Source organism: Lagenorhynchus albirostris, chromosome 3 (genome assembly GCF_949774975.1).
Source record: "Lagenorhynchus albirostris chromosome 3, mLagAlb1.1, whole genome shotgun sequence".
Lineage (NCBI taxonomy): Eukaryota > Metazoa > Chordata > Mammalia > Artiodactyla > Delphinidae > Lagenorhynchus > Lagenorhynchus albirostris.
In genome coordinates, this window is record NC_083097.1 from 118407802 (window position 1) to 118434790 (window position 26989).

General features: G+C 40.2%; 1 protein-coding gene and 1 long non-coding RNA gene across 3 annotated transcripts in view; both read left to right on the forward strand.

Annotated features, from left to right (window-relative positions):
* Positions 1–2748, forward strand: part of LOC132517170 (uncharacterized) — an 84228-nt gene extending 81480 nt beyond the window's left edge. The window contains exon 5 of the long non-coding RNA XR_009539610.1: positions 1434–2748. This is a non-coding gene — a long non-coding RNA (uncharacterized LOC132517170). The remainder of the gene's footprint in view (positions 1–1433) is intronic.
* Positions 2749–4298: 1550 nt separating this feature from the next.
* Positions 4299–26989, forward strand: part of NDFIP1 (Nedd4 family interacting protein 1) — a 50675-nt gene continuing 27984 nt past the window's right edge. Inside the window, exon 1 of one of the 2 annotated variants that reach the window (XM_060143872.1) lies at positions 4299–4569. In XM_060143872.1, the coding sequence (XP_059999855.1) occupies positions 4507–4569 (63 nt within the window). In that variant the 5' untranslated portion in view covers positions 4299–4506. The remainder of the gene's footprint in view (positions 4570–26989) is intronic. The other variant, XM_060143871.1, reaches the window with a different exon arrangement.

Below are 26989 nucleotides of genomic sequence, written 5' to 3' on the forward strand. Positions count from 1 at the left end.
TGGCAAGAAGGTAAACTAAGGAATCAGGAGTCTCATGTTGGATTCCTACTTGACTAACCCTTTTCCTCTTACTTTTTTGCACAAGCCATTTATGTTTTAAGAGTTTTTATAAATTCCCATCCTCTTCACTCTTTCCCTTTCTTCTCCATTAGGCCTTCTGCATCAATCTGTGGTTTAAACTACGTAGTCAAGCTCTTAGCACATAAACTTTTTTTGTTCTGCTGTGAAACTAGGTATTGGCAAACTACTGCCTGGAGGCCGGATCCAGCCCACCACCTGTTTTCGTATGACCTGCATTAAGAATAGTTTTTACATTTTTCAATAGTTAAAAAAAATCAAAAGAAGAATAATATTTCATGACCTGAAAATGATAGGAAATTCAAATTTCATTGTCCATAAATAAAGCTTTATTGGAACACAGCCACGCCAATCTGTCTACTATTTTCTATGGCTGTGTTCATGATACAATGGCAAAGTGCAGTAGCTGTGACAGAAAGCTTGTCACAAAGCTTTTGTGGTCCACAAAGCCCAAAATATTTACTATCTATCCCTTTACATAAAAGTTTGTGGACCCCTGTTCTAAGCTTTTGTACAACTATATTCATGACTTGCTATGCCTTTCCCTCTTTCCATCATGACAAACCCTTACTCTCATTCAAAACCCTTTCTCCTCAGTCCTTACCTGATTATCACACCTGGTCACATAATTCTCTTCACCACCTCTTGGCATTACTTAATATAGGCCAACACAAATATAGTTAACTTGCAATTTTTATATTTAAAAATATGTCTTGAATATGTGTTTCCTATCTTCTCTACTTCATTGTGAAGACTCCAAGGTTCTTCTATGTCCTATATTTCCCTCCATACACAGGGCAGTGCCCAAGTTTTGTTGTCAGACAGGTTCGCATTTTGGTTCCACCACTCACTAGCTGAGAAAGTGATGTACATTTCCTGAATCTCTTCATCTGCAGAAGGGTTTTGTTATGAAGAATAAGGAGATGATTATGAAAGGGTCCAAGACCCAGGAGGTGCTCCACAAACAGTAGTAATTATCAGTGGATAATTTCTTTATTTGCAATAGCAAGACATTACCTTTGCCCTTAATGATACTCAAAGTGATGGAGTGAGAATTCAAAGAAGTAGTAAGTCACTAGAAATGGAGCTGCACGGTTCAGCTGGAGTCCTGTAAAGATTAGCTGGAGACATTCAAGGCCTGAAATGAGATATTAGACCAATGAGACTTTGTTTAAAATTTAACAAACCTTTCTTGGTTACTTATTGAGCTCAGTACTGCCTTGGACAGACCTCAGGTGATGTGAAAGAAGACCACATCTATCCTGGAGGAGATTTTTGTTTAAATTGGGGTAGGAGTGGGGAAACAGACATGAGCTATGTTCTTACTTGTCCGTAATTTTTCTCTTCTCTCTCAGGATGGATGATTCAGAGCCAGCAATTCACATAAAAAGAATTGCACATGGAAAGTATTACTGCTATTCTGTGGGGAAATAAGCTTCTAAGTACAGCAGTCTGAAATTAATAACTTTCTCTGTGGAAACTCTCTTGACAACATCTCAAGATGAAGCCAAAGAGTGCAATTTTTACAGCCTTGGATTATCTTCTCTGTCTGCTTGGCTTGTAGCAGGCATGGATCCGTGAGTCAGAAATTCAGAGTTTGCCCCTTTGCTGTACAGTTTGCTCGCCAACTGGAGACCTTACACAGCAGTGACTCAATTTCTCAATTCCCCAGTTCACGCAGCCATTGAATCAACACACATCACCTCAATTTACTTACAAAAGGCTTGTTTTGGGGGGGGGCACTCCGTGCAGCTTATGGGATTTTAGTTCTCCAACCAGGGATCGAACCTGGGTCCTCGGCAGTGAGAACATGGAGGCCTAACCACTGGACCACCAGGGAACTCCCAATCTACTTACAAAAGGCTTTGGGGGAACTCAGAGAAAAAAAAAAAAAGTCCTCACCGTTAACAGAAAACATACTGGTTCAGGACATCAGAAAAGGAGCAAGAAAGGGAGATTGGAAGCTGGAGATCCACTTTTTTTTTTTTCTTTTGAGAGAAAATATTCCTGTGAGAAAGCCCAGTGTTTATATTATGATAAATATGTATGTCCACATGCAGGGAGTATATAGCTATTGAGGGAGAAAGTAATTTAGGAAAGAAGTAGATGAGAAGGACAGCAACTTCTTATCCACAGAAGCCACAAGAGTGCTGCAGACACGCATGAAGGTGGCAGCCGTTGCTCCAGTAGCCATATGTTTCAGCACAGACATCTTTTTTTATTCCTTCTTACCCATAAATTTAGAAAATCTGAGCAAAGAAGTCTGGATTTCTACTTTCCAAGGATGAGATTTCTTAAAATTTCAAATTAGACTTTTTTTCCCTTATATAAAACCACAAGGTAGGAGATTATGTTTGGAATGACTCAGTGTACATCAGTTACATTTGAAGGTTGTTTTTCCGGATTAAAAAGAACAATTGTGGGACAGACTAAGGAGCAGACCCCTTGGAAACTCTCGGACCGGCATGTTGCTGGATTTGTTCACTCTCCCACAGTGGACATATGTGAGGCCAGTGCTTGGAAATAGGGACAGACATGTTGGAGTTTGGATACTGGTAGAGAACTCAAAGTGAGGAAGAGAAATATATAGATTTTTTTTTTTTTTTTTTTTTTTGCTGTACGCGGGCCTCTCACTGTTGTGGCCTCTCCCGTTGCGGAGCACAGGCTCCGGACGCGCAGGCTCAGCAGCCATGGCTCACGGGCCCAGCCGCTCCACGGCATGTGGGATCTTCCCGGACTGGGACACGAACCCACGTCCCCTGCATCAGCAGGCGGACTCTCAACCACTGCACCACCAGGGAAGCCCCTAGAATTTTTGTTGATTACAGTTGGCTTCTACATACAGAGACCTCAGGTTCAAAACGTGCAGCTGAGGTTTAAAATATGTAGTTAAATAACTTGAAAATTAGAAGATAAAACAATAATGAGATTAGTGGCAATTCTGGACTACCAACTTGGAAAGGCAATCAAGAAGAAGTGGGAATGGCGACAGGCTTCAGAGATCAAGTGTTTTTCTGTGTTGGACATGTGAGTAGAAGCAATTCCAGATGTCTGGGTATGATAAAACAGCAGACCTCAAATGCCTGCTCTAGTACAGATAGCTATACTGTGCTAGATACTTGGGGAGATATCAAAATATTTAAAAGACGAATAGTTTCATCTTCATGAAGTTTCTAATTTAGTTGCATGATAATGGTTTAGAAAGCCAACTTGATGGGTTTACAGTCCAGCTTTAACCCTTACCAGCACTGTGTTCTTGTAAATACTTGTAAAATACTTGTAAAATACTTAATGTCTTCAGGCATTACTCCCTCATCTGTGGAACATCAATACTTGTATCTCCTATATGGCAGTTATGCTGCCTCCTTTCCATTCTTCCACAAGGCAAGCTTTCACTTCCCTCACCCCCTTTGCATACATGTTCCTGTTACCTGGAAAGCTCTTAGCATGGCTACATCTTTGAAGTTTTGCCTTTCATGTCAGAGAGCTTTAGTTCAGAAAATATCGTGTCTATATCCACGGATGAGGCTGTTAAAACACGAAAAGGACTACATAAAAATACGGATGCTATTATTATCAGCCACCCGAAACAGGCTTTGAGATCAAGGAGTTCTCCGGGATTTAGGGTCAGCAAATTTTTTCTCTAAATGGCCAGATAGCAAGTCATTTAGGATTTGCAGGCCATACTAAACAAATGGGAGCGGTTGTGTTCCAAATAAAACAATTTATGGACACAGAAATTTGACTTTCACGTTGCTTTCCACAGTCACTGAACCGGATTTGGCCTCTGCCCTGTAGCGGACTGACCCCTAGTCTATATGAGGATGGCAGACAAGAAGGGAGTGGAGAAGAACCGAGATTCTGCAGCCAGATATTAGGGATCAGATGGCTGCTGCGTGAGGCTGTCTCAACCTCCCTGGGCGCCAACGACCTCTGCAACGGGGCTGCGGCCCCCGTGTCTGGGGTTTGTGATGAGGGTTAGAAGTGACACGCAGGGGAAGCTCGGTGCTTGGAACGAGGGGCCCATTTACAGCGTCGCTCTCTCTGCGGTGACCTGGGAGCAACCGGGTTTCGAGCGGAACCGACTCCGAAGCCTCAGCCTCGGGGTGCGGGAGGAGGGGCGGAGCCCACCCGGGGCGCCGGCACCGCGGGGCGAGGCCGGGCCGGGCGGGCCGGGCGGCGCGAGTCGGGGGCGGGGCGGCGGCGCAGCGTCGTCGTCGTCGTCCCCGCCTCCTCCCCAGGGGCCGCGTCGGAACCTCGGTAGCCGCGGCGTTTACAGCCCGAGGAGAGCGGCGGGCCTGGCAGCGGCGGTGGCCACCCAGACCCACCGGAGGCGCGTCCCCGTCGGCCTCCCGGCGCCCCCAGGCCGCAGCGCCCGCGCACCTTCAGCTCGCTCGCTCGCCCTCCTTCCCTGCGGCCGGCTGCGCCATGGCGTTGGCGTTGGCGGCGCTGGCGGCGGTGGAGCCGGCCTGCGGCAGCCGGTACCAGCAGGTAAGCAGCGCCCAGTGTCTCCCCGGCCCTGCCCTACCCGCTGGCCGCTTCAGGCCTCCTCTCCGGCCCCGCCTGTGGCCAACTCGATGCCGCGGCTTGGCAGGCCGCGCTGGGCCTGGGCGGGCCGGGCGGGCCGGGCGGGCCCCGGGCTCGAATTCGAGGCGGCCGCGAGCTGGGCCTGTCCCTCCGCCACCCGGGCCGGGACTCGGGCGGTGGAAAACCCTCCGCCCCACGGTGTTTCTCGCATTTCCCACGGCGGGCGGGTCCCCGGGTCGGAACCCGCCACCCTCCGGAGGCGTCGACCAGGGTGCATTCAGTTTTCCTTTTTTCCACCTTGAATTTGATGTCACTGGAAAGAAAGAAAAAAAAAAGCGTGAGATGGGAAAGGAAACTGGGTGGAGATGAAAGATTAAAATCGCTGTTACTGCTGCCGACAGCTCTCCGCAGCGAGATGCGATTACTCAGGGTTTCAGAGCCTAGTCTGCTCGTCGAAACCCATCCCCCTCGCTTGCGTTTTAAGACAAAAGTCAAAATGAGACGAGGAACAAGTCTGCAGTTCGCAGTAGATTTGGAAAAGGCGATTAACTGGCGATGTCCCTATAATGTCGAGCTACGTTGCAGGCTGCAGGGCGTGTGCCTGAGTGTGTGTTTTCAGAGATTGGAAATGACGTTTAAAGAGATTGAATAGCATAGCTGGGGAGAAAATGTATAGGAGATGATTGGATTATTATCTCGGGTACGATTTATAAATTGAGGCCCTAGGGAAAACAGCTGCTTGTTTTACTCGCCTGTCTGTAGCCGGGTTTCCCTCGGAAATTCGGGAAGACATTTTGCAGGGTTTTTAGAGGTATTCAATCTAAGACACCGTAATTATGGCAACTGAGCCAGCTGGTAACTGATGTTGATTGGAACTGCAGGTAACTGCTTACATTTTGTTTCAGATGCTTTCACTATAATTTGCATACAAATGGCAATCGTGCTTTTATGAAATTAAATGTCCTATCATAGATGATATACAGTTTTATATTTTAGAAGTGAGGAAAACCAGTATGATTAAAACATGTAGATTAACCCTGGTGGGGCCAGTTACTGGGTTGTTTTGCTGTCGTCAGCCCTCTGTTGTAATTTCCTCCCTCCTACAGTCAGATTCCTGATATGACCGATTTTAAGAATTCAGCTTTTTGGTTTCATAAGCACGGCCAAATTGTGGCAATGGAGTCTAGTCCTTAGATCTCTCACAGGCTGGGGTACATGCTTTTTTGTATGACCTTGGGCAAGGCCCTGGGTTCCTCCCTGCTTTAGTAAAATATGATTGACAGGTATCACTTAACTGTCACCAAGGTGTTCACAAATCACATGTACCCCATCGTGTGATTTAATTCATTCTTTTCATCCTGCCTTGGATAAGGCAAAGAAGCAAAAAGCTGTGGCTTTTCTTTGTACTGCCATCTTCTTGAGCTATTAGGTAATGCTGACATAACGCTAGAATACAAAAAATTTGGTGGAGTAACAAAATTACGTATTTCTCAGAGTAGTGTTTAATAGCTTTTAATATGCAGAACAGAGGTATGTTAAGGACAGGCCATCGTTTTTACTTTTTTAAAACTTATTATTTTGAAGAAATCTTCAAAAAAAAAAAAGACAGACCTAATCTTCCTAGAAAAATTGCAAAATATGAAAGCCAAAAAAAACCAAAACCCCACACCAAAAACCTATCACATATAGATAACCAAAGTTAATATTTTGTGTATTCTTGTGGACTCATAGCTGTGTAAGTATACATGAGTGTGTACATGTACAGATAAGGAAAGTTAATATTGATTGAGCATTTATTATGTGCCAGTCATGGTACTAAGTGCTTTATATCCATTATTTCACTTAATCCTCACAAAACCCCTTCGAGGCAGGGTTTGGTATTGTATAGATGACAAGTCAAGACTCCCTAGAGGCTCAGTAACTTGCTCAAGGTCACAGCTTCTAAGTAGTGATTACAAGGATAAATACATGCTTACCTACTTAAAACACAGGTTTATGGCCCAAATATAAGCATATGCATTAGCAGATATATACATGTGCATATGTATTCTTTTATGTACCCATACATACATATACAGGCACATCTTTGTACATACGTGCAGTTCCAAGGGCCCCTGATTATACTTGCACACACTTTGTGCATATGTGCACATGTATGTTTACATACCCACATGTTCTCAAATACATGTGCATTCACAAATTTGCACGTGTATGTATTGTGCACATATATGTACAAAGGCACACAATATAGCTATATAATAAAATGGGTTCATATTTTAATGTCTGCAGAGCATGCAGTTGTATAGCTGAACCATAATTTAATCAATTGGCTATTGTTGGTCTCTAAGGGTGTTTATAATTTTTTTTCTGTCACTGAAGTTTCTTTTATATACATCTTCAACCATTTCCGTAGTATAAATTTCTAGCCATGTAAATGCGTGGTCAGAGAATATACATATTTAAAAGGCTTTTGAATTATGGAATGTTGAATTGTCCAGGCAACTTGATAGGCGCATGATACCCTTTGGTTGTCACAAAGGGCCGTTCTGACTTCTATTTGATCTGGTTAGTCAAATTGAGCTGGTCCTCTAGTGAAGTAAGTGTAATGGAAAACTGTATGATTCATTCATAAATGCAAACAGTGGTTTTGCCTTTATGGCCTTTTGATTGGTAGAGCAATATGTGCACAACTTAGCATTACCACAGACTATACAGATAGGCTGGGCTCATAGGTTTCCTGTCGCTTTATTTTTCCCTTTTTGCATTTTGAAACTGAAATTGTGTGTCCAAACATTCTGAAGCACTGTTTCAGGAAGCTCTAGGTAGGCCCAGTGTTGAGAAACCTGTTGTGTTTTCATCTCTCTGAGGATGTTTACCCTGTTCATCCATTCCAAGCCTTCTTTGCCTCACTGTAATAGATCTTTGGCTATATCATGCATTTTGCCAAATACTTCCTGAAATGTTCTGAGATATTTGGATTTAAATCCATTGAAAGTAGGCAATGATGACACTGCCATATAGACTTAAAAACAGACTGCAGAGGGCTTCCCTGGTGGTACAGTGGTTAAGAATCCACCTGCCAGTGCAGGAGACACGGGTTCGAGCCCTGGTCTGGGAAGATCCCACATGCCGTGGAACAACTAAGCCCGTGCGCCACAACTACTGAGCCTGTGCCCTAGAGCCCACGAGCCACAACTACTGAGCCCGCGTGCCACAACTACTGAAGCCCGCACACCGAGAGCCCGTGTTCCACAAGAGAAGCCACCACAATGAGAAGCCCGTGCACCGCAACGAAGGGTAGCCCCCACTCGCCACAACTAGAAGAAGCCCGTGCACTGCAATGAAGACCCAGTGCAGCCAAAAAAAAAAGGCTGCAGAATGTTTACTTTTAGATCTGACTCCCTGTCTGCTAAAGAAGTTGCTCGCTTGTGGGCATCACTAATAAGTTTGTGTTGTAGTTTGGTGACATTGTAAAGCAGTTTTGGGTAAGTTCTTTCAGGATTGTGAAGGAAGGTTTTGATAGATGAGGGAAAGAATTTCATCTCCGGCAGGCCAAACTTTTTCATGTTCAAGTGTTAGATGACGTCATGATCCTAGAGGAAGGAGTGAGTGGTGCCCATGTGGTTTTATTTTTTTATTTTTATTTTTTTTAGTTTCAGAAGACATTATAATTATATCATGGAATGCCCCTTAGGATGTCATGTCAAGATTTTGAGGTTATTTGGCGTATTTGTGGCCTGTATTGCCAATGATCAAAGAAAACTTTTATAAAAATACTGAGAAGATGGGTGGAATTATTTCTTAGAAGAATTTTTTTAGTTGTGGTAAAATATATATGAAGTTTTACCATTTTAACTGTACACTGTTTTTAAGTGTACAGTTAGTTCAGTAGTTGTTTGTTGATTTTTGGCTGCACTGGTTCTTCGTTGCTGTGCTCGGGCTTTCTTCAGTTGCAGCGAGCGGGGACTACTGTTCGTGGCAGTGCGCGGGCTTCTCATTGCGGTGGCTTCTCATTGCAGAGCACGGGCTCTAGGCGGCGGGCTGCAGTAGTTGTGGCTCGTGGGCTCTAGAGTGCAGGCTCAGTCGTTGTAGCTCACGGGCGTAGTTGCTCCGCGGCATGTGAGATCTTTCTGGACCAGGGATCGAACCCGTGTTCCCTGTATTGGCAGGCGGATTCTTAACCAACCACTGTCTACTAGGGAAGTCCCAGTTCAGTGGTATTAAGTACATTCATATTGTTGGGCAGTCTTCATCACCATCCATTTCTAGAAACTCCATACCCCTTAAACAATAACTCTCTATTTCCCCCTCCCAAGCCCCTGACAGCCAACATTCTGCTTTCTGTCCATGAATTTGATTACTCTAAGTACCTCATATAAGTGGAATCATATAGTATTTGTTCCTTCTGTCTGGCTTATTTCACTCAGCATAATGTCCTCCAGGTTCATCCATGTTGTGGCATATGTCAGAATTTTCTTCCATTTTAAGGCTAAATAATATTCCATTGTATGTGTATACTATATTTTGTTTATCTACTTTTTGGCCATTGTGAATAATGCTGCTGTGAATATGGGTGAACAAGTATCAAAAGAGTCCCAGCTTTCAATTCTTTTGGATATATTGTTGAATTTGTATAATTTGTAGGTTTTACCATATGAACCAACAATTTGTAGAATTGTTCGTTCATATGGTATTGCTATTTTTAATTTTTTGAGGAACTGCCATACTGTTTTCCATAGAAATGCACTATTTTATATTCCAACCAGCAGTGCATAGGGATTCCAATTTTGTCACATCCTCATCAACACTTGTTATTTTCTGTTTTGTTTTTGATAAAACCATCTTAATGGGTGTGAAGTGGCATCTCATAATGATTTTGGTTTGCATTTCCCTAATGATTAGTGATATTGAGCATCTTTTTATGTGCTTGTTGGCCATTTGAATATCGTTGGAAAAATGTGTATTCAAGTCCTTTGCCAATTTTTGAATTGGGCAAATTCAAAAATTCAAATTTTTGAATTGTTTGCTTTTTGTTGTTGAGTTGTAGGCATAATTTCTTTTTTTTAATTGAAGTATAGTCGATTTACAATATTGTGTTAGTTTCAGGTGTACAACATAGTGATTCAGTATTTTCGCAGATTATACTCCATTATAGGTTATTACAAGACACTGGGTATAATTCCCTTTATGTGAATATTCTTGTTGCTTACCTATATTATATGTAGTAGCTTGTATCTGTTAATCTCATACCCCTAGTTTGTCCCTCCCTCCTTCCCTCTCCCCTTTGGTAACCACAAATTTGCTTTCTATATCTGTGAGTCTGTTTGTTTTGCATATACATTCATTTGTATTATTTTTTACGTTCCACATATAAGTGATATAATACAGTATTTGTCTTTCTCTGACTTATTTCACTAAGCATAATATTCTCTAGGTCCACCCACTTGCTGCAGATGGCAGTATTTCATTCTTTTTTTGTGGCTGAGTAATATTCCATTGTATGTATATATTAAGAAGATAATGGTGTATGTGTTTGTGTATCTCACATCTTCTTTATGTACATTTTCAACTTTTTACTATGAAAATTTCAAACATATACAAAAATTTAGTGTAATAAATCCTATGTACCCATCACTCAGCTTCAACAATTATCAACAAATGGCTAACCTTGGGACTTCCCTGGTGGTCCAGTGGTTAAGAGTCTGCCTTCCACATATACAATGGAGTATTACTCAGCCAAAAAAAGAAACGAAATTGAGTTATTTGCAGTGAGGCGGATGGACCTAGAGACTGTCATACAGAGTGAAGTAAGTCAGAAAGAGAAAGACAAATACCGCATGCTAACACATATATGGAATCTAAAAAAAAAAAAGGTTCTAAAGAACCTAGGGGCAGGACAGGAATAAAGATGCAGACGTAGAGAATGGACTTGAAGACACGGGGAGGGGGAAGGGTACGCTGGGACTAAGTGAGAGAGTGGCATGGGCATATATATATACACTACCAAATGTAAAATAGATAGCTAGTGGGGAGCAGCCGCATGGCACAGGGAGATCAGCTCAGTGCTTTGTGTCCACCTAGAGGGCTGGGATAGGGAGGGTGGGAGGGAGACGCAAGAGGAAGGGGATATGGGGATATATGTATGCATATAGCTGATTCACTTTGTTATACATCAGAAACTAACACAAAATTGTAAAGCAATTATACTGCAATAAAGACGTTAAAAAAAAAAAAAAGAATCCACCTTCCAATACAGGCGATGCAGGTTCGATCCCTGGTTAGGGAACTAAGGTCCCACATGCCACGGGGCAACTAAGCCCGCACACCACAACTAGAGAGAAGCCCACGCGCCTCAACGAAAGATCTCGCATGCTACAGCAAAGATCCCGCGTGCCACAAGTAAGAACCGACACAGCCAAATAAAAAAACAAACAAACAAAACAAATGGCTAATCTTTTTCATTTACACTCTCTACCATTATTTTGGAGCAAATGCTAGAAATCATGTCAGTTTGTCCATAAATATTTCTGTGTGTAAAAGATAATGGTGTGATATTTTAAGCAGACATTATCACATGAGGAAATATGTCATGAGAGCACTTTTGTAATTTGTTATGAATGTGGAACCAGGATTTGTGAGTGTCAGGAGCTGCAGATCTGCAGCTATCCATTGTATTTGACTCACTCTCTATGAGGTGCTCTAGGAAATCCTCGCATCATCTAAACTGATGCCACCCACTGCCTTGCCTGCATGTAACTTCAAATTACTTTATCCTGGACACCAATTATATTACATTACATTAAATTCGATTATAAAATAAATCCTACCATGAGAGTAATTTTGTATTTTGTTAATTAAAAAAAAAAGGAAGATGAAGAAATTCAAGTGACAGTCTCTGATTTACTTGTTCTTAGGGCTTTAAAATAATTACTTTGGTTTCTTAATCATTTATTCTTACATTATCTGTGAACAAGTACAGCCGTTTAGTGGAATCATATTCTTGTAGTAGTGGATAATGCCCATTTAGTTAAAGCAACTTTTAACACTTTAATTAGAGATTACTGCTGAGAATCAACTTGGTGATCTTATCTTTATTCTCAAGTCATTTTTGCCAGTATGCCAGGCAGTTGGTGAATACCATGTATTGAATCTGTTGAATTTTACACATTCCAGTTGTAATTGCTTCTCGTGGCTGTCTAGATAGAAGTACAGTGTATGTTGTTGCTTTCACCAAGTGTAGTAATAAAGTGAGTGTTATCAGACATCACTTTGCACATCCTTCTGTAACAGGCTCATTTTTTTCTGAATACCACAATTTATATTAAAAGTTCTAAATACCAGCTCTAAATATTGATCCAATTTAAGAACATTTCTAGTGAAATATTTTCTGATTAAAGCAGTTTCTTTCACGTGTATTATATATTTCTTCTCCCCTAGCAATTTAGTATAATTTTGACAGTTTCTCTTTTAAATTTGTGTATTGCAATAATATCAGTTAGTAGTAAATCAGAGGCTTGAATGTGATTTGGAGGTCTTTCTGGAGATTGGATATTTATGAATAGACATACAAAGGTTTAGGGAGGGTTTCTGTTTAATAACAATTTCATTTTATTTGTCATTCAGTGTTTAAATGTGGCATTAAATGTTAAACATTTCTTGTGATAAAATAGTACACAGATACATTCTTTATGTACTGGAGTCAAACAGTAACTTGTAAAGGAAAACTTGACTTCCCTTCTAGTCTCTCCCCAGAGGTGTAACTGCTTCTCAAGTTTGGTGTGCGTTCTTCAGGCTTTCTTCCTTTCCTTTAAAAAAAAAATGTTAAAAGTGTTAAATATTTAAAAATAAACTTTACTTTTTGTAACGTTTTTAGATTTTCAGAAACATTGGAGATAGTGCAGTTTCTGTATACCCCAGACCCAGTTAATCCTTTAACATCTTATATTAGTGTGGTACATTTGTGACAATTAATGAACCAGTATTGATATGTTGTTATTAACTGAAGTCCATACTTTATTCAGATTTTCAGTTTTTATCTGTGTGTTTTTTCTGTTCCACATTACATTTGGTCATTGTATCTCCGTAGGCTCCTCTTGACTGTGACAGTTTTTCAAGTTTTCCATGTTTTTGATGACCTTTACAGTTTTGAGGAGTATTAGTTATTTGCAGGATGTCCCTGAATTGGGATTTTTTTTTAATTTACTTTTAATTAATAAATTAATTTATTTTATTTTATTTTTGAGTCTTTGTTGCTGTGCGCGGGCTTTCTCTAGTTGCAGCGAGTGTGGGCTACTCTTCGTTGCACTGCGCGGGCTTCTCATTGCGGTGGCCTCTCTTGTTGCGGAGCACGAGCTCTAGGTGCGTGGGCTTCAGTAGTTGCAGCACGCGGGCTCAGTAGTTGTGGCTTGCAGGCTCTAGAGCACAGGCTCAGTAGTTGTAGCACACAGGCTTAGTTGCTCCACAGCATGTGGGATCTTCCCGGATCAGGGATCAAACCTGTGTCCCCTGCATTGGCAGGCAGATTCTTAACCACTGCGCCATCAGGGAAGTCCAGGGATTTGTTGGTTGCTTTTCTCATGATTAGACTAAAGTTGTGGGTTGGAGGGAGGAAGACCACAGAGGTAAAGTGCCATTTTACTTCATGTCATATCAAGAATGCATACTGTCCCCATGACTTACCACTGTTGATGTTGACCTTGATCTTCTGGCTGAAGTAGTGTTTGTCAGATCACTCTACATAAAATGACTCTTTCCCCCCTTTTGTACTGTGCTCTTTGGAAGGAAGTCAATGTGGTCACTATGCACAGCCTATACTTAAGGTTTGGGGAGTTAAGTTCCACCACCTCATTGGGAGCAGTGTATCTACATAAATTATTTGGAATTTTTCTGCGTGGGACATTCGTCTCTTCTCCATTAATTTATTTATTCAGTGATACTAGTATGAACTCATTAATTTTACTCTGGGTTATAAGCCAACACTATTTTATTTTGTTGCTCAAATTGTTCCAGCTTTGGCCATTGGGATCTCTTTCAGTTGGCACTTGTATCCCTTTGACAGAGCTCCATCTTTGTGGTTTTTTTAAAGCACTTCCTTACTTTTTGGCACCAGGTTCACCATGTATATTTTCTGTGCCATCCTGGAATCAGCCATTTCTCCAAGGAACCCTGGTTCCTTTTATTGGAGAATGATGTTAGAAACCAAGATCTGTGCTCATTGCTGCTGGTGTGTCATTGCTTCTAGGCCTTCTAGGCTGACAGAGTAAAGAAATATATGTGTGTGTGTATATCCATAAACATTTCATATGTAACCATCTATCTATATTAAACTGACTCTAATCCATTACTACATGGATCACTCTAGCCTCCTCCCCTCTCATTTTTAAACTTCTACTCCAACAATGAGAGACCTGGCTCCTCCCACCTGCCATCCATTTACTTAATTTAACTTCAGTTCTAATGTACATGTGTACATGTACATGTGTAGCAGTGTCAGAATTGTTAACTTACACCCCTGTGGGAAACAGTTTTATCAACTAGAGGACAGGGCATATGTACAGTTTCTTTTGCCTTTAGTCTTATAAAGACTACTCATTTCCAAAGTTACTTAGGTACTTATGTCAGCACCTTTTCTTCTCACCCTCTTTAATGAGGTGGTTTCATAAATTTATAACACAGTTAGATTGTTTTGTCACATTCTGCAAACCATCCTGGGAACCACCAACCACCTAACATTTTTTTTTAAATTTCACATACATTAAAGTTCATACATTATTTCACATACATTAAATTTTTTTTATCGTATTTCACATACATTAAAGTTCACCCCTTGTGCTATAAAGTTCTGTAGGTTTAGACAAATATAGGTTTTGACAAATGTGTAGCATCCTTTTTGTTTTTTGTTTTTCAAACTACTTTTAAAGAAAAATGATGAGTGATTTCTCATTCTTATTTTGCAAGTTTTCCACTAATGATCATGTTTTGCTTCTTTTTAAAAAATTCCTTAAAATTTTTTTTATTTGGAAGTAATAAAAACTGCAGGAATAGTATAAAATAATACCCATATAGTATGTATTGCCCAGATTCATCGTAAACATTAAGATTTGATTAACAATGACTACAATCCTATAAAAATTGAAAGCACTACAGGTAAAACTCAAGTCCTTTTAACCACCAATCCTTTCTCTATGGAACTCAGTGCTTATTTTGCTGTTTACTTTGTTATTAATTTTAAAAATTTGTTTTGTCCTTGTTAAATTTAGGTGAAATTTTGTGGACTGTGTAGTCAGGAATATAGTGTTCTTAGTATCTTGAAGCTTTCATTTTAGGAGCTTTATGATATAATGTCCAAACTTTTCATATAACTTTGTGTTAAAAAGCAGTTTTTGAAGGGTGTGATGTACACTTCAGTATCTGGAAGGCTCAATTTGGACATTAAGTAGAGACTGATTCAGGAGAACAAAAAAGGACTTTATGAAAACATCTAATCAGTAATATATTGCCTGACTTCTGCAATGAAGTATGTAGTTGTCATATGACTGTGGGCTAGAACTTAGAACTTCAATCTCTTTCTAGCTTTATTTCCTCCTTTCATAAAATGAAGTAGTAGTTAGATTAGATCATTTTGTCTCCTTCCAGCTTTATGATTGATTGTTTTTATTTATAGAAGTTGGTGGCTTTGATCCAAAGAGAGCATTCTATTGATGATTTAGCAAATTTCTTTTATGATGAATAATTATTTTTGAAAATGATGTCAGTAAATATATATGCCCAGTAGATTTTTTTTTAAATTATGCATGGTTTAAAAAATAGAAAAATCTCCTTAATATTATGTTTTAAAAGAATGAGTCACTGGTGAGTACAGAGTACTGTTCTGTAATTTCCCACTAGTTAAAACATTCTGTTTGTAGGTCTTTCCCTTCTGGTCAGCTTCAAACAAACATGGTGTATCATGACAAAAAGTTAATGATATGGGACTTTCCTGGTGGCGCAGTGGTTAAGAATCCGCCTGCCAATTCAGGGGACACAAGTTCGAGCCCTGGTCCAGAAAGACCCCACATGTCACGGAGCAGCTAAGCCCGTGTGCCACAACTACTGAGCCTGCACTCTAGAGCCCGCGAGCCACAACTGCTGAGCCCGCGTGCCAGAACTACCGAAGACCGCGCACCTAGAGCCCGTGCTCTACAACAAAGAGAGGCCACCACTATGAGAAGCCCGCACACCGCCAACGAAGAGTAGCTCCGCTCGCTGCAACTAGAGAAAGCCCATGCGCAGCGACGAAGACCCAACGCAGCCAAAAATAGATAAATAAATTAATTAAAAAATAAAAAGTTAATGATGCTTTTAGAAATCAGAAAAGTTAATCAATAATTTAAAATTTTTTCAAATAAACTATTTTTAAGAGCAATTTTAGGTTCACAATAAAATCAATAATCTTTTAAAAGGAAGAAAATACCAATTTTAAAAGTTTTTTTAGCTTTTTTAAAGGAAACTGGCTCTTGATTTCTAGTATTCTTATTCACTGCTTTTAGCAGTTGCATTTTCACAAGTTTGGAAAATCTGCTCATGTTATTATAGAAATAGCATAAGAAGTATGAATTGAGGGTTATCTGCAGCCTTGGGGATCTTACACATGATTGATTGTTGATAGGAGATTCCTTTCAACACTTGTCCTTGTGAAGCAGAATTGCATTTTCAGATGTAATAGTATTTTAGAGTGTACATACTTAAAATCAGATCTACTCAGTCATGCATGTGAGGGTGGGTAGCATTAATGCTCTCAAGCACATTGGTCCAATTTCATTTTAGGTGAGAGTTAATTGAGGTGATCACAGTTATGTGATGTTGTAAGCTTTACAGCCATCTTGTCACCATTCAGCTCTGGCCAAAATGACTAGCTGAGTCGAGGGGGAGAAAAGGCAAATTATGCTGGGCATGAAAGGTAATTATTGGCTTATTAGCTTCACCATTATTGGGAAGGTTAAAATATCTTATTTTCTATGTATCAGTTAGGTTTAAGGTAATCCAAATGCCATTTTATATTTAGGACTTCACATTTTAGTGAAAATATTTAAGTAAGAATCTGTAATTGTGTTTGAAAGGATCTCAGCAATTTCTGGCATATACCTTTTTAACACTGATTTTGTATTTCTCTTAGCAGGTTGCTTTAAATATTATTTAGCTGTACCTAATTACTGCTGTAGTTATTTCTAAGAAGTGAACTTTTTTTCCCATGAGAAAAATATAGACTGACTTTCAAATGCTACAGTGATATTACAAAAGAATATTTAATAATGAAGGAAAATTCCACCGTGTAGTGAGTGAAAAAGGTTGTAAGATGATTTGTATTCCCCCAGAAGGCTGGAAGGATATCTGAAAGATGGGATTGTGGTGGGTTTTATTTTCTTCTCTGTATTTTTGTCAGGTTTTCTCCTTGTGAGCCTAGGAATCTTAGAAAAAAGAATTTTTAAAAATCGCTGTGTGCTGTTTATTATTATGAAAATGTTACTTTTATGCTTGTCTTATGTATAGAGTATACTTTTTCCCCCCAGATTTGTATCTTGGTTTTTAAAGTGTCAAGCTTCCATTCATCCAAGACTTTTCATCTTGTGAGCCATCTGCAATCTGCGTAATAAGGCATTTATGAAGTGCCAGCTTGCGTGTTTAAATATTATGGAATTAAAAGTTGACTAAGTGCCTGTAGAGTGCTGCTTTGTTTGTCCTCGTTCCTTCGCATCTTGCCTTCCTTTTCTTCTTCCCCTTACTTTTAGTACCCAGCACAATTTGATGCATATAGTAAGTATTCACTAAATACCTGTTGAATGACTTCAATCCATGAGAATGTATTATGATATTGATACAATATTAATTATATTAATTCAGAAAATAAGATAGTAGATAAAAGGCATTATCTTGAGATGGAAGAGATCACCTACTTCCAGAGACTTCTTAGGAAGCTTCTGAGAAGATGTAACTTGAGCCTGGCCTTGGAGGATAGGAAAGAGGTAGATAGGGGAGACCAGGACTTGGGAGAAGGGGTGGAGTTGGACTCTCATGATTTGTTGTTTCCCTGGGGAACTTGTTTCACTTCGTGGAATACATCACCTTCTCTGGCCAGGAGCTCTCCTGTTGCTCTACTTCCTCTACCTGGAATGCTCCCTTCTTCCCAGCTCCCCTCTCAGTTTAGGTAGTCTGTCCTAAGGGGAGTTTGAGTACCTCCCCTCTCCCCCAGTTAGGTTAGTTTCCCATGAATACGAGATTACTCTTTCATGACACATTTTGTAATCACATTTTAATCTTTTTAAATTTATTTTTCATATCTTACAGATAGTTATACTTACATATAGGTTAGAGTCAGATCGATCTTACAGGCTTATTACCCAAAACAGCAGTCTCCTGCTTACTTACCTGCTTCTTAGCTCTTTCTTTTGCTGTTTCGCTGTTATCTGTGAAGGTAAAAAACATTTATAGGCTGTTACTTCTTGATTTTTCAGTTTTCAGGGTTTAAAAAAATTTTTTAATTGACTTACCACTAGGAGATTTAAGGATTTAGCTCTCTTTTACCACCCTCCCACAACTGCATGTACTCCCATTTCCTGTCTCTCCATTTTTCTAGTATAGTTATATCCACAATGTAGTTAGATCAGTATTCAGTAATATGTTGTATGCTGTGGTTACTTTTCCTTGCCTGACAGTACCTTATTTTCCCTAGTTAACAACATTTTTTTTTGTTTGTCTGATTTTCTACGTATATATCATAAATTGCTTATAACATGAATTCACCCTCAGACTCTCACTTAATAATCTTAATGGTTTTTGGGGTTTGTTTTTTTTTTTAGATTTATTTATTTATTTATTTATTGGATGTGCTGGGTCTTCGTTGCTGTGCGCGTGCTTTCTCTAGTTGCAGTGAGCGGGGTCTACTCTTTGTTGTGGTGCGTGGGCTTCTCATTGCGGTGGCTTCTCGTTGCGGAGCACGGGCTCTAGGGGCGCGGGCTCAGTAGTTGTGGCTTGTGGGCTCAGTAGCTGTGGCTCGCAGGCTCTAGAGCTCAGGCTCAGTAGTTGTGGTGCACGGGCTTAGTTGCTCCGTGGCATGTGGGATCTTCCCGGACCAGGGCTCGAACCTGTGTCGCCTGCATTGGCAGGTGGATTCTTAACCACTGTGCCACCAGGGAAGCCCCTCTTAATAGTTTTTTGATATTTTCAAACACATCAGTTACTTTATTGATTTCATTGTTGGGGTGGTGTGTGTGGCTCTTTCCTGTTTTTTTGACTTGTTCTAGAAGGCTGTTCTCAAGGTCTGCTGTTTAGTTGTTATCCTAGGGATTTCCTTTTCCAACTTTTTAAATTGAAGCCTTTTCCCTTGATTCACATCTTTTTTTTTCTTTCTTGGTTTATTGTCTCATATCCATGGAACATACACTCCAGTATCTTTCTGAGGAAGAATGCATGGGGGTTAAAGTTTTGTTTTTTTTTAATCTTCACCCTTACTTCGACTTCTGGGTTGGAAACATTTTCCTTTAGAATTTTGAAAGCCATTTGTTGCATTGCCTTCTAGGTTCCACTATTAGGAAGACCGAAGCCAATTGTGATGTCTGATTCTTTAAATGTGGCCTACTTTCTCTGTTTCTCTGGAAGCCTTTAGGAGCTTCTTTATGTCCCCAGTGTTGTTAAATTTCACTATGTTGTACCTTGGTGTAGATCTGTTTACATCTGTTGTGCTAGGCACTCAGTGGGTCCTTTTGGTCTAGAAGCTCATGTCCGTTAGTTCTGGGAAATTTTAAAAAGTGTTTGATTTTTTTTTCCTCTGCTTTAATTTTTTTTTTCCTTCTCTCCTTGGATCTTTTGTACTGATTCTTTAAAATTGTTTATTTATTTAATTTTTAAAATTTTATTTATTTGGCTGCGCTGTGTCTGAATTGTAGCACGTGGGATCTAGTTCCCGCACCAGGGATCGAACCCAGGCTCCATACATTGGGAGTACGGAGTCTTAACCATTGGACCACCAGGGAAGTCCCTTAAAATTTTTTTTAACCTCTTCTCATATTTTCACCTGTTTTTCTCTACTTTCTATGAGAGATTCTCAATTTTATATTCTAACTCTTTGATAAAATTTTAATAATCTGTTATTTTTAATTTTCAAAAACTCTTTAATTGGCCCTATCCCCTATTTTAGTAGCACACTGTCCTTGTGTTATGGTTTTAATTTTTTTTCTCTTATTTCTCTGAGATTACAGAAAGTTTTTTTCTTTCTTTTTAAAGTTCACACCTTCCTGCGTAGTTCTTTCCTCCGTGTTGCATTTATTCTCTTTGCTTTGGTCTTTTATGGCCTTTTACTTAGAAGTATGTGGTGGTCTTTGTCTGCTTGGTTAAGAGTGCACAATCAGTAAAGCAGTTTGGAAGCTCAGTACGCTTGATGGAACTTCTTGCGGGGGCTTCTTGCCTTCTAATCTAACTAGGCTGTTGCTTTGCGTGACAGTGTTTTTAAATCTTTCTTCTTGGGCTGGTCAGTTTCCCCAGAGAATAGGCCTGACTGTTACTGTTCTGGGAGCTGATTGGCGGAGGAAGACTGGGATATCTCAAGGTTTAGTACATAAACCTCTCACTTAATCACTCTTTTCTGATATGTTGTTCTTTCTCCTAAGCTCTGGTGTTTCCAGTCCAGACCTCTCCACCTCAGTCTCTCCAGAGAGAGTCTTCTAATGGGGATTCCCGGAGCTGTGTTTGTTTAACTGGGTCTCCGGGCTTCCCTGGTGGCGCAGTGGTTAAGAATCTGCCTGCCAATGCAGGGGACACTGGTTCGAGCCCTGGTCCGGGAAGATCCCACATGCCGCGGGGCAACTAAGCCCGTGCGCCGCAACTACTGAGCCTGTGCTCTAGAGCCCGTGAGCCACAACTACTGAGCCCACATGCCACAGCTACTGAAGCCTACGCACCTAGAGCCTGTGCTCCGCAACAAGAGAAGCCACCTCAATGAGAAGCCCACACCCTGCAACCAAGAGTAGGCCCCGCTCGCTGCAACTAGAGAAAGCTTGAGCGCAGTAACAGAGACCCAACTCAGCCATAAATGAATGAATGAATGAATAACTGGATCTCCAACTCCCCTTTCTGCTTTTAAATCTCATTTTCACTGTTATTTCCGCTGGTACCTGCTACCACTGATTCTTGAGCCTTTAGAGGGTATACTGCAAGACAGGTTGATTTTTCTGCTTTCTGGGTTAGGATTCAGGTTTCTTGGGTCTGCTGTGTACATTGTTTCCTGTCTTCCTGCTTCTAACTTGCGGGATTTTATTGCTGCTTCGTCTCCTGTTAATCGATTTTGAATTTTTTTTTGCCTCGAATTTAATAAAACTTTAATAACATTTACATTTGAGAGGATTTGGGAAGGTATAAGAGGCAAATGTGTGTGTTTAATCTTCAGCTGGAAAATTATGATTGTCATTACTTCTTTTGATGGTCTTTTCTTTGGTAAGCTTTAGACTTAGTGAGGTAAAAAACATCAGTCATGGCCTGACATGTTCTTTGAGTGGTGTTAATTATAAAATGCAAGCAATTATACACTTGCATATTGGAACATTCTCTGATAGGGTGAAGGGACAGATATGAAATGCTTAATGACTCTCCCTCTTGGTTCTCGTTCTTGCAGGAGAAGGGGACCTCATGACCAGGCCTAAGTTAAGGCAGCCTCTTGAATAGAATACCTTTCCCCATCTGTAATCTCTGTCTCAGTATGCTGTATTCCAGGCATCATCATCATCATCATCATATAATAATAATAATAATGAGCAAGCATAGCTGAGAGAGCTCTGGTAGCTCATGGGGCTAGCAGAGCCAAGCAGGCTGCAGTCAGCGTGAGTCTCTGGATTCTAGGCATGTCTGTCACTTCCTGGGGCTGTACATTTGACTTTACTATCTTATTATTATTATTATTTTCGAAATTATAATCATGCTTATTTTTCAAAAATATTTCTTTATTTTTGTCCGCGTCGGGTCTTAGTTGCGGTGCGCGGGCTTCTGTCTGGTTGTGGCATGTGAGCTCAATAGTTGTGGCGTGTGGCCTTAGTTGCCCTGTGGCACGTGAGATCTTAGTTCCCTGACCAGGGATCGAACCCATGTCCCCTGCATTGGAAGGCAGATTCTTAACCACTGGACCACCGGGAAGTCCCTTTACTATCATTTTAATGTAGAATATTCCATTTTTTGGATATGCCAATTGGTAGTTTTTAGAAGGGAAAACTTTCTAGGAATTAGTGTGATCAATCAAAATACCAATTTTCCTTCGTATGTACCACAGACATTTACTGAATACCTATTTGTACCCAATACACTATGCTAAATGTTTTATTTCCTAAGAGCTGAAGGTCGGAGAGGTCTGTTTTTCTTTTTTGTTTCTTATACTCTTGTTACCATTTCTTTTTAAAATAGGTAACTCTGGAACCATAGTGTTGATGTATGTAATGCATAGTACTTTATGAAGCATGAAGTAGTGATGGGGATGCCACCTGCTGTTGATCACTCATGGAATCATCATCACTGGCCCTTCCACAGATACAGCAGTCATCTGCATGTGGCTCCATACCTAGCCTTATATTATTTGGTGATTTGTAAAGTAATATGAATAAGATAAATGTGAACTAGTAAGTCAAGATGGCATTAAGATTAGCTGCCATTTCTTCAGGTAGGTTTCTGTTAAAGCTACACCTCCATGCTTGCTTGAGTCAACATGTGCTAATAAGGTATCCATGATATGCCACTCACTGTTAAGTGCTGGGGTGAATACAGCAGTGAACCCTATGAAGGTCCCAGTCTGCAGAGGGCTCACAGTCTACACTGTTAACGCAGCAAGAGCTCGTGTGCCTGTGGCACAGAAAGCCAAACTCTGGCAGCGGGTATTTGCAGCAAAATAAGGGTTTATTTGAAGGTGCCAAGCAAGGAGAGCCGGGCAGCTTATGCTCAAAAGACCCAAACTCTCTGATGGCTTTCAGGCAAGGGTTTTTTTTTTTTTGGCTGCGTTGGGTCTTTGTTGCTGCACGCGGGCTTTCTCTAGTTGCGGAGAACAGGGGTTACTCTTCTCATTGCGAAGGCTTCTCTTGTTGCAGAGCACAGGCTCTACGTGCACAGGCTTCGGTAGTTGCAGCACGTGGGCTCAGTAGTTGCGGCACGCGGGTGCTAGAGCATGCAGGCTTCAGTAGTTGCTGCCTAGGAGACTAAAGCCTTTCTTTCTGCAAACAAGAAACAAAGGACAGGCTTCCCTGGTGGCGCAGTGGTTAGGAATCCGCCTGCCAATGCAGGGGACACGGGTTTGAGCCCTGGTCCGGGAAGATCCCACATGCTGCAGAGCAGCTAATCCCGTGTGCCACAGCTACTGAGCCTGTGCTCAAGGGCCTGCGAGCCACAACTACTGAAGCCTGTGCGCCTAGGGCCTGTGCTCTGCAACAAGAGAAGCCACCGCAATGAGAAGCCCGCACACCGCAACGAAGAGTAGCCCCCGCCCATAGCCCCCTCTCACCGCAACTAGAGAAAGCCCGCGCACAACGAAGAAGACCCAACACAGCCAAAAATAAATAAATAAATAAATAAAAATTTTTTTAAAAAATGAAACAAAGGACAAGAAGAGCCTTTTGTACCTGGGAAGGCCCCACAGGGTCCTGTTTGGTTTCATTTCCCCCTTTTCTTTGATAGCCCTCAATCCTGAGAGGAACAGGGGCAGAACCAGAAATGAAATAAAGTTTTGGAGAGGGATTAATCATAAACTGAGCAGGGGAACTCAGTTTTAGGGGGATGCGGTTTCATGAATCCTCTGCCCGTCTCCTTTTCTCCCCTTCTGGAACTGTTAGTGAGTATGATTTACATACAGAAACATGCACAAATCATAAATGTGTATTGTAGTTCAGTGAATTTTCACAAGCTGAACATGCACGTTAACTAGTACCCAGTTCAAGCAACAGCATTACCAGCACTCCAAAAGCTCCCTTCATGTGCCCTTCCAGTTGTGCCCCTGCCCTGGGTGACCACTCAGCTGGCAGACTAGGTTTGCCTGGTTTTGCTCTTTACATAAGTGTAATCGTACAGTAAATGCTCTTGTGTCTGGTTTCTGTTGCTCAGCATTATGTTTATGAGATTCACCCTTGCTGTTGTGTGTTGTTACAGTTTATTCATTCACATGGCTGTATAATATTCCATTGTGTGAAGTTATAATTTAGTTACCCATTCTGCTGTTGATGGGCATTTGGGTAGTTTCCAATTTTATGAATACTGTTGCTTTGAACATCCTGGTATGTCTTTTGGTGAACATGTGTGTTTCTGTCAGGATGTATAACTAGAGTATAATTGCTGGGTCATACAGTATGTATGAATTCATCTTTAGTAGATATTGCTAAACAGTTTTCTGAAGTGGATCTGCAAATTTACATTCCCAGTATGAGAGTTCTGGTTGTTATGTACCCTCAACAACATTTGGTATTTTCTGCTTTTTTATTTTAATTATTATCTGTGGTTTTAATTGGCATTTCTGTGATGACTATTGAAATGCAGCACTTTTTAAATATGTTTATCAGCCATTTGGCTCTCTTCTTTTGTGAAGTGTCTATTCAAGACTTTTGCCCATTTTTCAGTTCGGTGTTTTCCTTTTTGTTACGGCTTTTTAGAAGTTTTTTTTTTTTAATGTATTCTGGATATGAGTCCTTTGTCCAGAAAACTTGTCTTCTTTTCTGGGTTGTCTTTTCATTCTCTCAGTAGGGTCTTTTGAATGAATAAAAGTTCTTAATTTGGGAAGTACATGTGGGTGAACATCTTCATGTCCTTGTGCACAAAAAAGCTAACGATAAATGAAGAAATTGATAGTTCACTTTTGAAGATCTGTAAGATGGATATGTACTACTTCTGCAGGAACTTGCTGATAAAAATATGCCATCCCTTGTGATGACCCAAACACTAAGCTGACCACAGAGTAGAAAATACTGACAAATGAAAAACAAGTAGAGCCCAGAAGAAACCAGTAACTGTACCTAAGAAAGAATTTCCTTTGGCATTTTATTATAATGGTATATAGGAATAGTGCTTCTGTCAGTAGATTTAATGGAAAAGTTATTTTGTCCATGTTGACGAATGTTGATCTTAAAAATTGTACATAAAGCATCATTTAACAAATTTCATCAAGTTAACTTTTTAATATCCCAAATTATCAGCCTAAATAATACTATTATGGCTTCAAATAGCAACCAGTAAAAAAAAAAAAAAAAAAATAGCAACCAGTCTTTCTAGTAAATTAATGAAAAAATGGAAGTGTTCTTTCAGGAATATTAAGGGGTAATAGTCAAATTGGTGTGATTGTGGCATGTAATAGTGCCTGGTAAAATTTCATTGAATGAAATCATTCAAATTTCTGACTATCCATGAGGAAGGCTGTTGTGGGCTATTGCAGAAGAAAAGGCAATGGAGAGAATGGAAAGCATGAATCACAACATATTTACATCTAATTCTATTCCTGTAGGTTATGTATCTACATTAATAGCATTTACTTTTATTTTTGGCTGCACCGGGTCTTAGTTGTGGCCTGCGGGATCTAGTTCCCTGACCAGGGATCGAACCCGGGCCCCCTGCACTGGGAGCATGGAGAGTCTTAACCACTGGACTACCAGGGAAGTCGCCACATTCACATTCTAAGTACTCTTTCTGCAGTACAGCTGTTTTTCAGAAAAGTTGTACAAATCAAACTAATCTAAATATATTGCTAGATAGGCATGTAGTTTGATGATAGCCTTGCATTGTACTGATTTAAAAGGGTTGACTTCTTTTGTAATTTTAATATTGCATTATATAATTGTTTTACCAGTCAGGATTTTAGGAGAGACATATATATGTATGTATGGTATATATGTATCTTAAATATATGTATCTTTATATATATGTCTTTATATGTGTACATTTACACATACATGTATATGTGTGTATTAGTGTGTATATGTGTGTATAAAATCTTAATGGAGACTAGAAATGTTCTGCATGCCAAGTCCAAAATCCTTTCAGTTCTGTTGTGAGTTTATAAATAGGAACAGATAATTGTAAAAAATTGTTCTTGAAATTTAAAAGAACCATTGAATAGATGCCAGTTGTAGTCCACGTTCTGTTGGGACAATTCTTTTTTCATAAAGTGTTGCTTAATATATCCTTTTAAGTGGTGAATAATTAGGAGTTCAGTTTTGCTTTCATGATGATATTTTAGAGCTTTAACGTATCTTAGAAGAGGGCAACATGTAGGGTTTTAAAAACACAAACAGTATTTACCACTCATGGACTAGATTTTATGTAAACTATTTTAAAATGAATCTGATCTAGCTCCTATTTTCATATTGTTTATTCTGTAAACAAAAGATGAACTGTCCTGTCAGAGGCAAGGGGAACAAGCCAGGTGTTTAGTCTCCAGTTCAGCTTGCCTTTGCTAGGACGTTTAATTCCTTCTCCAAGTGGGTTCTGGAGCGCTGAACTAAGAACTGAGTTTTCTTATGGAACCAAAAAGTGGAGAAGAGGTAAGAATCAAGTCATGGATTGGTTAGTACATAGTTGGATGCTACTTCTTAAAACATATTATGTTCAGGGGCAGAGAGACTTACCTATTTGAAAACCATGTGATTGTTCCTTATTTCCCCAATCTTTATAAAATCATGAAGCATGGCAAGGGGTGGGGGGGCACTTATCATTAACCTGGAAGGTTCTTGGCTGTAGATTTTGCTGAAGCTAGGTGACAGAAAACACTGGGCACCATTTACTTGACAGTGCCTTGGTGAAGCCATCAGTAGTGAAAATACTTGGATGTAAGATGTGGATCCCAGGGGTTGGCAGGTTGATGGCAGCTTTCTGGTGCCACCCAAAAATCTCACAATGCCACTATCATAGCCATAGTTGGCTAGTTTAGTGCCTTCATGGATGAGGAGTTATTTCTCCTAGTGCCTTGGCTTCTTAATGAAGTTGGAGTTGGTGATGAGTGGCTACTATCTTGCCTTCCTCTTTTCTCTCTGGATGGTATGCCTACACTTGTTATTTGGACCTCAGGTGAAAAAAAGAAGAAAAACCATCAAATTGGTGATCATAGTTTGTAGCATTTGCTCTCATTTCTAAGGACTAACATAAATACTGAGTTAGAATATTTTCCCTCCTTCCAAACCAGATTATATTCATCAGTTGTACTTATGTATGTTAACGGTGATAACCACAAACATCTTTAAATAGAAAGCTTTACAAACTGCTGGCTTTTCTGAGGAGGTTTACTGTAGTATACTTTTCACCTCTTATTGCCATTGTCTTTTTAAAGCATTATTCTAATTACTTTGCTTTGGTGAATTTTGATTTTTAATTGTTTTCATTTTGCTATTAAGAGGATTTGCATTTA